The 14433-nt window shown below is 41.7% G+C and overlaps 1 protein-coding gene and 1 long non-coding RNA gene across 4 annotated transcripts in view; both read left to right on the plus strand.

Moving 5' to 3' along the window:
* Window positions 1-2665: 2665 nt before the first annotated feature.
* On the plus strand, window positions 2666-9440 carry gata1a (GATA binding protein 1a). 3 transcript variants are annotated; one of them, XM_061831271.1, is made up of 7 exons: window positions 2666-3901; window positions 4774-4931; window positions 5805-6032; window positions 6321-6794; window positions 7828-7973; window positions 8069-8194; window positions 8277-9440. In XM_061831271.1, the coding sequence occupies exons 3-7, from the start codon at window positions 5819-5821 to the stop codon at window positions 8562-8564; spliced, it is 1248 nt and encodes a 415-aa protein (XP_061687255.1). In that variant the 5' UTR covers window positions 2666-3901; window positions 4774-4931; window positions 5805-5818; the 3' UTR covers window positions 8565-9440. The 3 variants fall into 3 exon arrangements, with proteins under 3 accessions (XP_061687255.1, XP_061687254.1, XP_061687256.1); XM_061831270.1 differs by lacking the exon at window positions 4774-4931 and having other exon boundaries at window positions 2667-3901; XM_061831272.1 differs by lacking the exons at window positions 2666-3901; window positions 4774-4931 and adding an exon at window positions 4953-5655.
* A 1445-nt stretch (window positions 9441-10885) lies between these two features.
* Window positions 10886-14433, plus strand: part of LOC133506912 (uncharacterized) — a 31385-nt gene continuing 27837 nt past the window's right edge. The window contains exons 1-4 of the long non-coding RNA XR_009796639.1: window positions 10886-11386; window positions 11510-11820; window positions 12509-12596; window positions 14084-14397. This is a non-coding gene — a long non-coding RNA (uncharacterized LOC133506912). The remainder of the gene's footprint in view (window positions 11387-11509; window positions 11821-12508; window positions 12597-14083; window positions 14398-14433) is intronic.

The following is a 14433-nucleotide window of genomic DNA, read 5'->3' on the forward strand; positions in this document are numbered from 1 at the left end:
GACCAGTATGCGTGTAGCTCACTTTAAGGATGAAGTCAGAGGTGATTTAGGTTAAATCTGGACTCTGGAGTTGAACCAAGGTTAAAATCAAGGTAATGTTAGTCAAAGAGTGCGTTATGTCAAGTCAAGAGATCCAAACAATCTACAGGGTTAGAACACTAGAAGGCCGAACTCCGATGCAAGCCGAGAATCGGGTCAATGTTGCAGAAGGCTAAAAAGTTGCACAGTTTTTGGATAAACAGGTTTGAGTCTCAAGTCAGTATAAAGAGCCCAGTAGCCAGGAGTGGCAAAAGTAAAAGTCGACTTTGTGTGTGTGAGTGAGTGCACTGTCCCAGCAGGTCCTGTGTGGCCGAGATAAGAGCACTGCCCACAGACAAGTTGATTTCCTGGGAATTGTTTGTCAGTCCCCCGAATTTACTCGTGACACACCACAGCAAATGAGCGCCATCCCGCTAAATGTACAACAGTGTCCAAATGAGATGATACTGTGTCAGCTAAAATCATGTCTACGTCGTTTGTGTCTGAACGACCCAGTGCTGTACATGGCGTGTGCTTTCATGCACTGTGTGCAAAAGTGCCGATGTTTCGCTCTTGTGCGTCTACGTGAGTGTATGACAGCCTCTAATTCCTGGCCTCCCCCTTTCATCTTGATAAGCACTTATCTGAGCGCAGCAGTCCACTCACACAGCAGCACAAGCCACACCCCTGCCCAGTCGTTCTCATCTCAGTCACACACGCTCAGCATAGTGCTCTTGTACTAATACAAATGAACACTATAGTCCCTAAGGCGTAAATGTACATCATTGCAGTCATTAAGGGTTACAAGCATCGGCATAACACACCTTTGACCCTCTGATTATTCTACTTCCTTTCAATGCTGTATTAGTTATTAGATTTAGGTAAGTGTAGTTTATCTGCGCAAGACACGAGCCGTATCACACAACAGTGAGTCGGTTTTTCTGTTAATTTATTAATTGTGGTTGTCGTTTGCTGTGGTGTAGTACAGCACATCGTCAATGTGAGAGATGCTCTCAAATAAAATGTAGTGGTCAAAATAGCTGTATTGTTTGATGAAGTGCACTTCCACAGCGTATCAAACAAAAACCATCATAATAAACAGATTGTTTAGATAAAACCTTACTGACCATGCCAATCAAATCTGAACATTATAATACAATATGAAACATATACAAATAATGACAACTGCAATAGCAGGGCTTAAGAATTATAACTTGACCAATTTGGAAAAACATTTCTATCGGTTGTGAGTCCAAAACCCACATTTGTGAATGAAGTATTGCAAGCTGGGCTTCCCACAACAAATTTAAAGTTTGTCCTCGTCAAAATGGAAAGTATCACATTAGCTAAATTCTAAATGACTGTTGCTAAAATGCAAACAAATAGCAGATGGTTAGTTTTCTATGTCAGTTAAAAGCTAACTATTAAAATTCAGTCATTGAAGCAGGTCAAATGAAGTGTTAAATTTCGATTCTGACCAAGCCTTTTGCAAAATGTTAATGTTGCGGGTAATGGAAGAGTTGACCTCTCACTTCAAGTGAAATAAAAGATAAAAATTCACTTTTATGGGACACAAAAATGGCCACATATGGAAAGAAGACAGCTGGTTTCGACATTTCCAAAATGACCAGGGTTTATGGAAACAGGGTTGAATTGTTTGACCAATATATCAATTTAAAAAGAAATGTTTTTGCGATTTCTTTCTTGTGTTCTTATACCCTCTAAATTCGATCCTAAAGGGTGAGTACTTTTCAGGATAAAAAAAAAAAGATAAAGATCTGAGATGTCAGTTGCCGTCTGTATGTTGGACCCGCATGCCTGAAATCCAATCCATCTTTATTTATGGAGTGTTTTCAGAACACAATGAATGAAATGAATCAAAAAAGCAAAAATGCAAACACAGCAAGCAACAGTACATGTAAACAAATAACAGAGCAAGGATGTACTGGAAGACCGACATAAAACAGATTAAGCAAAACAAAAACAATGTAAGACGGAAATTAATTGGTGAAAAGAGACCCATCCATTTTCTGTACCGTTTATCCTCAACATGGGCGTGCGGGAGCCTATCCCAGGTGACACGGGGCGAGAAGCGGGGTACATCCTGAACTGGTTGCCAGCCAATAGCAGGGCATACCTATGGGCAAGCTAGTCTTCAATTAACCTACCATGCATGTATTTTGAGATGTGGTAGTAAATCAGAGTAAAACCCACGCAGATCACAGGAAGAACTCGTAAACTCCACTCAGGTGAGGCCGGATTTGAACCCAGGTCCTCAGAACTGTAATGGAGAGCTTTGACCATTTGATGTGGGTTAAAAAACCCTGAGAAGTTTTAGCTCGGCGTCCAGCCTCAGTCCCAGATTGGCAACGCCGGGTTTCACATGTTGTGACAGAGGACTCAGGTCACAGGAGCAATATGTTGCATTGTACAGAATGCATATTGTTGCATGTAAATTTGCACATCGTCCACATGAAAATTAAATGAGAGGCCGTAAATGACAGGCCATGTTTTCTCAGAGAAGATCCTCAAGAGGAAGGAGATATATAAAAAAATAAATAAAAGTTAAGAGAATAGAACCTTGAGGCACTCCTGACCTGTCAGGGGCAGCACAACATATAATGAAAAGCTCATTCAAAGCCAAAGAAGAGAAATACAACTGTTGAACAGACGATGTTGAGGTGAATTCTAAGGACATCCAGATGGCTTTATTTGTCCAACAACTTCCTGCTGGAAAGGTGAACTGACCAAATAAAACTCAAATCATTAAACTCCAACGGAGGAACGTATTTGGTTGGCGCACCGTTCATTTTAATCAAAGTTTTTTTTCACACTGTCGTTTATTAGGAATTGTGTAGCCATGGTAACACAGCATTTATCAGGGGTTGATTGAAGCATGTGTTGTGATGTATCTTTTGATACCTTGTTTATTTGTGGGGGCGATGTTCAACTTTATGGGCCACATTCGGTCGAGAAAAATAGCACAATTATAATAATCCTAATAACAGACGGTTCAATTTTTCAGATATTTGTTGGATCTGAAGTGCATGTTTGACCCAGCGATTAAATGTGGAAATTGGCCCGAGGGTCACAACTGTACGGCATATTTTTAAACATGCACAGTGATTTGCAGTTTCTCTTCTCACATGAACTTATCAGTGCAGTTTAATTGCCGCACTTTGCACAAAACTTTCCTTCTTTTTCTTCAAACGAACAAAGGGAAGAGAGCGGCGGCACTGCTTTGACTATCAAATGACCGCCACAGTGCGGACTTGTGCGTGCCCACACCGTATCGCTCGCTGGCCCTCCAGTGCTTTGCATTGCCCTGGCGGAGAAATCACTCTTTGTACTTTTCAATTTTTGTTTTCTTCACTTGGCCGTCAAACTCACTATGAGCGCTGAGGTGAGACACGCAAGTTGGAGTTTACCCAAAACAAAGAAATTTTACATTGCACTTCTTGAACATAATCTGCATGTGTGTATCAGTCACTGAAGTGATGAGTTGCATATTTTATTTGGGTAATTAATTATGGCACTTACAAAACTCTAAAAAATGAAAACTTGCCAACCCTGCATGAAGATATTTTTTATTCCCTTTTTCCAGTATTGATTGCAGACATTGCCATGCTTTTGTGTGTGTGTGGTTGTGCGTGTGTCTTCTTGCTCCTATTTTGGAGGTGTGTCTCTGTGAAAGTTGCCCCCAATCCCTCCCACGCACTGCAGGCCCTAAAGCGTTACTGTTGGATGGAGAAGGTGTTTTTTTTGTTTTGTTTTGTTTCTTTCACTTGAGATCAGTCAAGTTGTGGCATCTTCGACACTTTTTATCCAAAACCCAGTTTGACCAGTTTGACTTTGGACTCCCTCAACAGTTATATCTCACAAGGTAAGTAACACCCCAACCCCCCCCACACACACACACACACACAACAGTGGCTGCTGATGAAAGTAATAGAAGTATATTTGTGGATCCAATGGCTCACTTGAAGGAGTTTCATATTATTTTTTTGCTACTAGCGCTTGTAGACATAAATGCCTTTAGCGGGAATTTTACAGATTGTAGTAGTGACAGATTTTTGTAAATGCTTTTTTTTCATACCGCATGTGATGTTAAGCCTCCATTCTCAACTATGACCATGTATCGTTTAAAGTTAATATATATTGTAAATATAGATTGGCTCATTCTTGAATTGAATCAGTTTAAATTGGGTCCCAATGACTGAGTTGCTTTTTTTTCTTTTTTTGTCTTAGTTTATTTATTGTTGGCATATTCATAGTATCACTATATCAGATATAGTTGCCTCGGGGTCTCACTAGTCATCAAGTGAATGTTCTGTGCCAACGTGTCATTGTTTAAGGAAGCTCCTATATATCCTTTATGGAGTAGTGCATAACTGAAGAGACCGTAATGAGTTTTACAATTATACTGTTGCAATAAAAATCTAATACAATTCAGCCCTCAAAAGACACACAAATATTAGAAAGTTCCCATCTAAATCGTATTGACATCCATCAAAAATATTTTCTTACATTTTGTACAATAACCCTTGTTTATCATAGTAATAAATTATCAAAATAATAGTGTCTAGTAATATTTTGTAATGTTTGTCATTATTATTAATATGTAACTTTTTGATTTTTATGTGAAATTGCTGCCTGATAATCAGTCAGATGAGTCCAATTTAAGTAGCAATCCTGAATAAAGGGTTGAATTCATTTTTCAATTCATCCATTTTCTCAACATTTTATTTTGTTCAGGGTGACGGGGAGCCGATCCCGGGTGACTTTGAGTGAAAGGCATACCGCACCCTTGGCTGGTCGCCATTTAATCACAGAGCATAAAGTATATTGAGAAAGACGAGCATTCATTCACAATCACATCGTTTTTGAGTGGGGGAAGTCAACCGATTGGACAGGTGAACATTTGTCAGTCAATTTAAATTATTTATAATAAGACAATATGTGCTTGAAGAATTCCAAGTGACATGAACAACCTCCCAGCCCACCCGTTTTTTTTTTATTCATCTTGTCTAGGGAGCCAATCTATCCTTAGGAACCGCGTTTACACTAGCTTGTTTTTTAGCTTAAAAGAAAACACGAAGCATACATTTTTCTGACAACAGCATTTTAAAAACATGAAGTTTTAATTAAGCATCATGATGTGGAAATCACCATCTAAATGCTCATAGGAAGAATGCAAATATGCATGTTTGTTCATCTGTCGGGGCATTTAAGTCTAATCAAATCAGTAATGTAATATGTCAGTACTGTCGTAGTATTATAAGACTTCTCCAGCAGTGTTAATGTACTGTATTGGCAACAAAGTCGTATGAGCTACGCAAGTTTTAAATCATACTAAAAGATGGATCTTCATTGGGGAACGGTGCAGTTCCGGTGTAACCATTGCAAGCTTTCAGTTGTTCAATTGATGTTAAGAAGGAGATTGTTTTGGGGTAGTGGGGGCTTGTGATATTGCATTAAAAGTAAAGGGAAAGCAAATTATCTGCTAAAGTGTGCATTCAGCTAAAAAACATGCAGTAGACACTCTGGTTGCTTTAGTGGGCCTCATAAAATGATGCGGCGGGCAAAATCACAGGACAGGAGACCGACCACAGTCTACACTGATATTCACTCCTTCTGGTATGTACAAGTCTTTAAAATGAGTCCCACATCTACAATATTTGGCCTGTGTGAAGTGGTTTGGATGCTGCACATTACATGGGGAAAATAATATGTTGGGATTTGCTTAAAACCAATAACATGGTGTGTTCTTGTTTCTGCCCACGCAGGTCCAGGCTCTCACATGGAGCATTCATTCGAGCCACCTCAATGGGTTTCTTCCTCACTGCTGGGCTCAGATCCTCTGCCAGCCTTCTCCTCTGAGGCCGGTCTGCTGCCCCCAGGAGACGATGGAGATGCCTTCTTTTCCAGCCAGGACACAGACTACACCAACCTGTCGACTTTCTTCTCCAACCAGAGTCAGAATCGAACACCTTCCGCCTACAGGAACAGCTCGGGTCAGTGGTTGCGCGCTGATCTGACCGAGCATTCCATTGAAAGCTGAATAAAAGGGTCAAGTTATTTTAGAGGGTGCTCAAGAGTTATTTTGCATTTGAAAGCCTATTTAGGAATCACTTTTGCTACAGTAAGTTCTATTTTGGTTCAGTGTATAATATACACGACAAGTGCATGTTTCTGCATTTTGTGAAAGGATTTTTTTTTTGGGGGGGGGGGGGGCAGGTGAGACATCCTCTAATTTTCGAATGACCCAAAAGGCTTCACGTGACCTCTGCTTTGTCCAAAAGTCCGGCAGGTGTTCACGTCCCCGAGTCTCTTCAGCAACCTCCAGCTGCTGGATGGGCCAGCCAATCACTCCCTGGGTTCACCCTACACTTCTCCAGACACCACGTGGAGCAGCAGCCCCCTGACAAAAAACCCACTTCCCACCTCTTTGTACACCGGAGCCTCCTCCTCATCCTGCCTCACCCCTTCCAGGGAGAACAGGGAGAGCCCTCAGCCTCTGGAGGCCCTCAAGGCTGAGCGTATGAGCCCGCTCGGGGGGTCCACGTCCTGCAGCGGTTTCCTAAGTCTCACTCCTGCAGTCGGGAGCATGTACACAGCGACGTCGCAACAGCACACGCACATGCTGACCTCTTACAGCCCATATATGACGAGCCCACAGGAGTACGCCGCAGCCAACTACTACAACAGCCCCAGCGCCTGGATAAGTCCGGGATACTCCCCGAAACTGCGCAACAAAATGAGAATATCCACACCAGGTGAGAACAAAGTCATACACATTCGACATGAGGAACTGTGCCAAAAACACAGATAGACAAACAACCCGTCACACTCAGATTTGCACAAATGAAACATGACTTGAAACAAGACTTCAAATAACACAACATGCATTTTTTAGGCGGTAGTTCCACAATGCTGAACTTCAGTAACAAATATTTTAAAAAATCGGAACAGTTTTGACTGTTACTGGCACGGTTTTCATCCACATTCTTGTAGAATTGGACTGCACCAAAGCGAACAGCTTCAAAGGGGTTCCAATTTTTTTGCTCATGGCTTACAGCTAAATTGAAGTGATCAAAATATTAGACACAGCTATTGGTATGATATCGTGCAGTTTTACACCACTGCAAACAACAACCACAATAATAAAGAAAATATTAAAAAAAAAAAACATTCAAAAATTTGTATTTTTGTAGAGTAGGCAAGTCTAAAATCTTTCAAATGAGGGCCACGTGCAGAAAAATCTTTATTTTGTGTTTATAAAAGAGGTGGAAGCAAATTCAATAGGCTGTTGGTTAACATATGCGAAGCAGTTAAACATCTTGTTATTGAAATTTAACATGAAGTCTTTTTAAATGCATTAAAAATAGTGTGATATCTTGGAACAATAGCATCTATAAATTCAAAATAACATTTTAATTACACCTTTTTACATTTAAAAGAGATTTTGTACAATTTTATGAAATTTTAAGAACAGATCCATCTTCCAACATTTTTTTTTTGTATAAACTTTTGACGTGGGCCATGGTTAACTTTATATGACGCAAATGCAGCGGGCTATTAAAAAAGAAAAAAAATGTGGCCTGCAAATGGCTCTCACGTCAGACTCTCGGACCCCTGTTGTACAGCATTTATAGAGGCAAAGTAAAAAAAAACGAAAAAAAACTTTTTTTTAAACAGCTTTGGTGGAGCATCTCTCTAGATTTCTAAAATATAATACAATTTGAAAGAAAAATAAATCAAAATTGTTTTTCACACACTGACCTTCGGAGTGCTTTTATGTTTGAACAGAGGCTCGAGAGTGTGTCAACTGCGGAGCCACAGCGACCCCCCTTTGGCGCCGCGACGGCACGGGCCACTACCTGTGTAACGCCTGTGGACTGTACCATAAGATGAATGGACAGAACAGACCTCTGATCCGACCCAAGAAGAGACTGGTACTATATTATACGCAAAGAGGAAAACTTTTGCGATGGGAAAAAACAAAGGGGATGAGTTTCGTAAAAGCAAATAAACGGCCTTTGTTTTTCAGATCGTCAGCAAGCGGGCGGGCACACAGTGCGCCAACTGTCACACGAGCACGACGACACTGTGGAGACGCAATGCAAACGGGGAGCCCGTGTGTAACGCCTGCGGCCTCTACTTTAAACTCCACAATGTCAGTCAATTCTTGGCCTGCGGGATGCTCATCACGGGCACATTTAGCTTTGACTCACACACACGTGAACTTCTCCTCACAGGTCAACCGACCCCTCACAATGAAAAAGGACGGCATTCAAACCCGCAACAGGAAAGTGTCCAACAAGAACAAGAAGAGTAAGAAGGCAGCCCTGTTGGAGACGTTCACGGGAGGCCCCCAGCCGCATTCCCTGGAGGACAACGGCGGGCCCTTCGGCCTGGGCCCCGCCACCCTCCTGACTTACGGCCACACCCCCCACCTCATTCCGGGCCCGCCACCTCTGCATGTCTCCGCTCCCTTAGCATACCCGCACCACAGCAACCCGGGCGTGGTCACCACTTTAGTGTGAATGGAGGCGGGAGGGGGAAGGGGGCAGTCCGGCCGGCCGGCTCACAGGGAAAAATATTAGCAAACTTGATTCAACTGTCTTTTCTATTCCTCGCGGTGTGAAGTTATTTGTACGTGATGCCCGTTTGTCTGATTTATGCAGGCAAGTCAATAAAATTTACTGGATGTGTTGTGGGACCCTGATGTTCATGAGGCAATTTTGGAGTCTTTTGTCATTTAGTTGATTAACCGCTGCGCTGACCTTTGTGTAGTTGCAAGAATGGGGGTGCTGGGTTTGACTGCATAATCCTAGCATAGCGGTTGATGCAAATTTCCCCAACCCGCAAAGGTGAAAACCAAGCCAAGTGCACCACTTGCAGTATGTCCAATTTCAGGTCTGCACCTCATTTCATGAATTTTTTTTTTTTTAATCTCTACTCTATTGTGTGCAAGCAAGGCATCATGGCTCTTTAACAATTTATTTTTTCGTGGCAGTAGTGCGATGTCATGAATTACAAATAGTTTGTCAATATGTTAGTACATTTGCCAGGTATCCGCATTCAGTATTTTTCCCCCAATGTCTTTCTACTTTTACTATCTACATAAGAAAACATATACGAGCACTTTGTCAAAGCAGGTTTGTTTGACTTTTTTTTTGTTTTAAACATCTGCAAATGATAACACAACTCAAACAACATGAAAATAAATAGTGGCAAAGACATAGATCTGTATTGAGTTAATGAGATCTTGGGAATTCATAATTTGGCAAAAAAAGGGACATCATGATGATGAAAAAGGCAAGCCAGGGAGCATTTTCAAATATGATGCAACTGATATGGAGAAGCATGATATTCCCCGCCCATGACCTTATTTAGAGAATTGTTCACTGTTGTTGGTTCAAGAATTCGGTGTAAAATATGACGTAAAAACCACCAACTTCTGTTACTAAAAACTTCCATCTAATCTGATAAAACATGAGTCAAATGTATTAGTTTTAGTTTTCAACATTAGCTCATGTCGTATTTTTTCTTTTTTTTTTTTCATAACGTTTGCAAAGCTATCTGAGCAGCCTGATTTCATAATGCGTCTAGTGATTATTATTGTTTTCTTAAGAGTATGAGCACCATGTTAAGTTATTGAGAGGATAACTATAGTCCATAGTACCAAATTATTAAAACGGGTGTTTCGTATAAGCGACAGTAAAACTTTCTTTAATAATAATATTTCTTAAATAAAATAAATATTCACAAATGCTCTCGGTATAGCCAATGAATCAAACTGAACACCTATTATTTCACTTGAATGTGGATTTCAAAACAATTATTCATACGAAGGATGTTTAACAGCGGCTGCAGTAACCAATCTATAGCAATGTTTGCTCGTTTATTTCATGGTGAGAAGCGGCGCTGGTTTCACACTCCAGAATGGGTGATGGGTGATTAGTTATCAGTGAGACTGCAGACCTCGGGCCAGCCACCTGCTACTGGCATCACTACTCTCACACTCCCTTCAGTTGGCAAGTGTGCTACTCACTAGTACTTTGCAAACATAGGGAGACACTGACACGTTTTGAAGGCCCCAAAAGTGTATTAGGGAGACTTTGCAGGAAACAGTGAACCGTTCTTAATCTGTTTTTTTTTTTAAAACCTGCTCTGTTCATCGGCGTGGCCATGCAGAATGGTCGATCCTTTGCACTGCTGTATAACAGGGGAATAACAAATACTCCCTGTGCTCCTTTTTTTTCCAAATTATTGTGGTGTTTATTGGAAATGTAACTGTCAGAAAAGGACAGAGAAACAGGGGGAACACGGGAAGAGGAGTGCAGAGCACAAATGAACAATTGACACATTTGACCACAAGTAACATTACAACAGTCAAATCACATTTTTATTTGTGGGGTGGGTGGGACACACAGTGAGGACATGCAGCAACTGATGAATAGGACAAGATGAGGGAGGACAGAAAAGAGAAAGACAGGACAGGATGTGGGAAATGAGCAAGGCAGTGCTACTGATAAGTGGTGCAGTGGGATGCTTTTCTTCTTCTTTTCTGTCACATCCCATCGGAACGAGAGTAGGACCCAAATTCAGGAACTCGTTAGACGCAAGGTAGTTCAAGAAGAGACACGTTTATTATATGCAGAGGTAGAGGATCGAGCAGGCAGTCCGGTGCAGCAGCGGTAGTTCGGACGTCGGGCGAAGAGAGCAGATGAGCGGACAGGGAGGAGTCGGTACACGGGAGAACAATCAACGCAGGCAGAAGTATCGAAGGAGTCAGGCTTACAGGGTTGGTCGGAGAACGGACGAAGGTCGGTACACACAGGTTCAATCAGGGATACCAGAGCACACGAACGGGACATGAAGATCTTATGAACTGGCGCCAGCCAGTTGTCATTGCGGTCATATAAATCCACAGCATCATCAGGCTGCATGAGGCGCAGGTGTACACCTTCCAATCAGCGCACCTGCGCGGACACCCGCACAGCTCGTGCTGAAGCGGCAGGATCATAACATTTTCCCTTCATCCTAGGAGAGACACTCCTTTTGCATAGTGTGCCTGAAACCTTCCGCCAGCTGTTGCAACCTTGTTTGGATCCATTTCTTCACTTCCTTACCGTATTTGAAGTCCTCCACCCTCACTATCTCTTCTCGCTGTAGCCTCACTCTTCCCCCTCCACCCCTCTCATTCACGCACATATATTCTGTTTTACTTTGGTTAAACTTCATTCCTCTCATTTCCAGTGCATGCCTCCATCTTTCGAATTGTTCCTCTGCCTGCTCCCTGCTTTCACTGCATATCACAATATCATCTGCTTTTCTTGTTTATAAAATCCTGTAAGAAACTGTGAGTTTATATCCGAATATAACCCGTGTTATTATTAGAGGTTGTAGTACAATTCAATCCTCCAGCATGTCTATGAAATTTATGGACACCATATCGCATGCATGTTTGTCAACTGGTGTACAGATTTGCAAAGCTGGCACATCAAGGAAGGGTGGGTTGAGTCTGCGATGTAAGAGGCTAGATTCCTAGTGGCCGGGCCTGGCGCAACCGGCTGGAAGACCACAGAGAAAAAAGGGGGCGACCACCCATCCCAGAGGATGTGCCGACACCGTAACATAGGCCATGAAGTCAGCTGGGGACCCCACACAGCCCGAACGAGAGAGGGGCGACAACTAGGACATCACTTTGGTGCGGGCAGCATGGGATCGACTGTTCTTAAGTGTTTGAGCGCCTGCCATCTGGAAAGCAGAACCGAAGCGGGATATGCGACCCATGTGAGAATCAGTGGCTTGGCAAAATAGTATTTCTTAAAGGGCCACTGACAGGAAAAGCACGATTTTTTTTTGTACATTTTTAATTTAAAAAAAAAGGCAGTCGGAATGGACCCATCTGTTTTTTTACCACAAAACATGGTTTTAATGTATGTGGCTTTTTGTAATTCCCGCCATGAAAATCCTCTTGAGGGATTTTTCTGGAGAAGCAGGAGGTGACGTTATCAGCAGGAGCGCAGTCAGGCAGTCTCATGCGTTTATACCAGTTTTACCTGCGGGAAGGTAGCTTTTTGTACCTTTGTGTTAGCCAAAATGCCGGCTGGTTGTATTGCTGGATATTGTTCCAACACTCGGGAGGATGGATTTACTCTTCATATGTTTCCAAAAGACCTGGTTCATCGTGAAAAATGGATTGCAGAGGTGCAAAGGACGAAAGCTTCGTGGGTTGCCGTGAGCGACCGGTGCCAAGCAAGCAACCGGCCAGCCGCTAGCGAGTGAGCGTAGTCAGGGAGTCTGTTGTTAGTTAGAAGTGATCGGCATATCACCTAAATATGGCTCGAAACGATAGGGTAATATTGCCCCGGTCACTTCACTCGATTGTGAGATGTTCTCTTCTTCGAAAAGAGTTTCCGTGGCAGAAGGGGGGGATCACAAAAATCTGAAAATCTCCGTTGTTCCTCTCCCATTACAGGTGCTACTACATGTTTTCAATGGTGACTGTCCCAGTGTGACGCCTGCTGATGACGTTGCAGGCAATATTGCTACCACTTGGATGTCAAGTAAGACTTCCGCAACTTTGCGCATGGATGACGCACTCTCCACTCATATTTATTTTTTCGTATAGACATTGAAGTGAATAATGTTATATGTGTTTTTCCTTACAATATCTATTTTAGAATGTTTATAGGTATGTCCGTGGCCCTTTAAGTTATCCATTTGGTTATCAGGTTCAGCGGAGATATTCTCTAGTGTTATATACTCTGTGACAAGATTTAGCCACCACAGCCATCCCGTCCATTACGGGGATGGTCCAGTCAGGTCTCTTGAACCTAACTCCCCCAGAGTGGCAGCCGATGATCTTAACCATTGAGCCACGGCTCCATATGTTATTACTGATAGCTTATCATTCATATTTAACATTTTTTGTTTTGTTAGCAATTCCTATTCCAGGTATTGTTTGGGCATATTTATTTGGAAGACCTATACTTTTAAAACCACCCAATAGATAAAGAAGAAGAAAAATTGGAATCCAACAGTTCCAAACTGAGGAGAGAATCAGTAAAACTAGTGACCAGAAGCGCTGTACAGGTGTTCAGTGCCAAAGATAAGATAAAATAAAATAAGGGTCTGGAGTGTTTTCAGTACAATGACTGCATATGCTTGATTTTTTTTTTTTATGCACAATATGTGATGTATGGAGTAGTTTGAACTGGATGAGCAGTAAATTACAGTTTTGGATTTTTTTTTCCCGTTACTGACATTTATTTCTGCAGACTTGCATCTACAATTCATTATCGATAGATACTGAGAGGTAATTTTCTCATTATGCAATTGTCCAGATTATTTTGTATACTTTTGAAAATATTTTTTTTGGGGGGGTAGAGTAGTTCCACTATTTTCTTAGCAAGTATTTGTGTGTTCAGAAACATTTTTGAACTTTTTATACTTCATATTAGTGAATCCAAAACCAAATTACCTTTAAATTCAGTATTTACTGTATTGTATTTACTTTACACATATGTGCATTTTAAATTGGCAATGACAAAAAAGTGGTTTGTATACATACATTTCTAAACTATAAAATTGTTTGAGCAGGTGTACAATTTCAACTGTTTCCCTAATTGCCTAGCCAATTTTTATCTGCAGCAAGAAAGAAAGAAATGAAACTTTAAAAAGAAAAAGATTAGGCTTACATACAAGGTCATAAATGACACTTTCAGGAGTTGTCCCGAAAGACGGCCACCCATCAACAATACAATTTGTCCTCATTTGGGTCATGGGCGAGTTTGAGCTTATCTGCAGCCGACTTTGTGTAACGGGCCGGTTACACCTGAATTGGTCTTCAGCCACTCAGTCCAAAAGGTTAGAATTATTTCTAAGGGAAGAAGAACAATTCTAGTGATATTTTTCACACTTCTGAATATAGCTGGGATTGGCTCTACCAATCCCGTGACCTTTGTGAGGATAAGCGCCTCAGAAGATGGATGATATAGGGCGTCCAAAATCAAACTTCATGTGTACTGTTTTGTGGCTTTTTTGAGTACAGCAATGTCAAATGTTCCTTGCCTGGGAAAGACTCGCCTTCACATCACGTATGGCAGCATTCGGCAGTCTTGACAGTGGGACACAGGCGCCACGCAAAGGAAATCAAAAGCCACTGCAACCTCACCCCACCCCAACTGACATGGACAGGATACAAGGCAGTGATCCCTGCTTCTGAAAGATAAGTCTAGTATGGTGTGTGTAATTCCTGGCCAAGTATTTAACACTCCATTTGCTACTTCGAGCACTCCGAATCTCCACTATATTGATACATGCTTCTTCGGTCTTTATAATGAAGAGGAGGTCTAGCTCATTTTGGTAGGGCGGATGCATTTTGTATTTGTAATCATTATT

This window comes from Syngnathoides biaculeatus, chromosome 10 (assembly GCF_019802595.1).
Source record: "Syngnathoides biaculeatus isolate LvHL_M chromosome 10, ASM1980259v1, whole genome shotgun sequence".
Taxonomy (NCBI): Eukaryota; Metazoa; Chordata; class Actinopteri; order Syngnathiformes; family Syngnathidae; genus Syngnathoides; species Syngnathoides biaculeatus.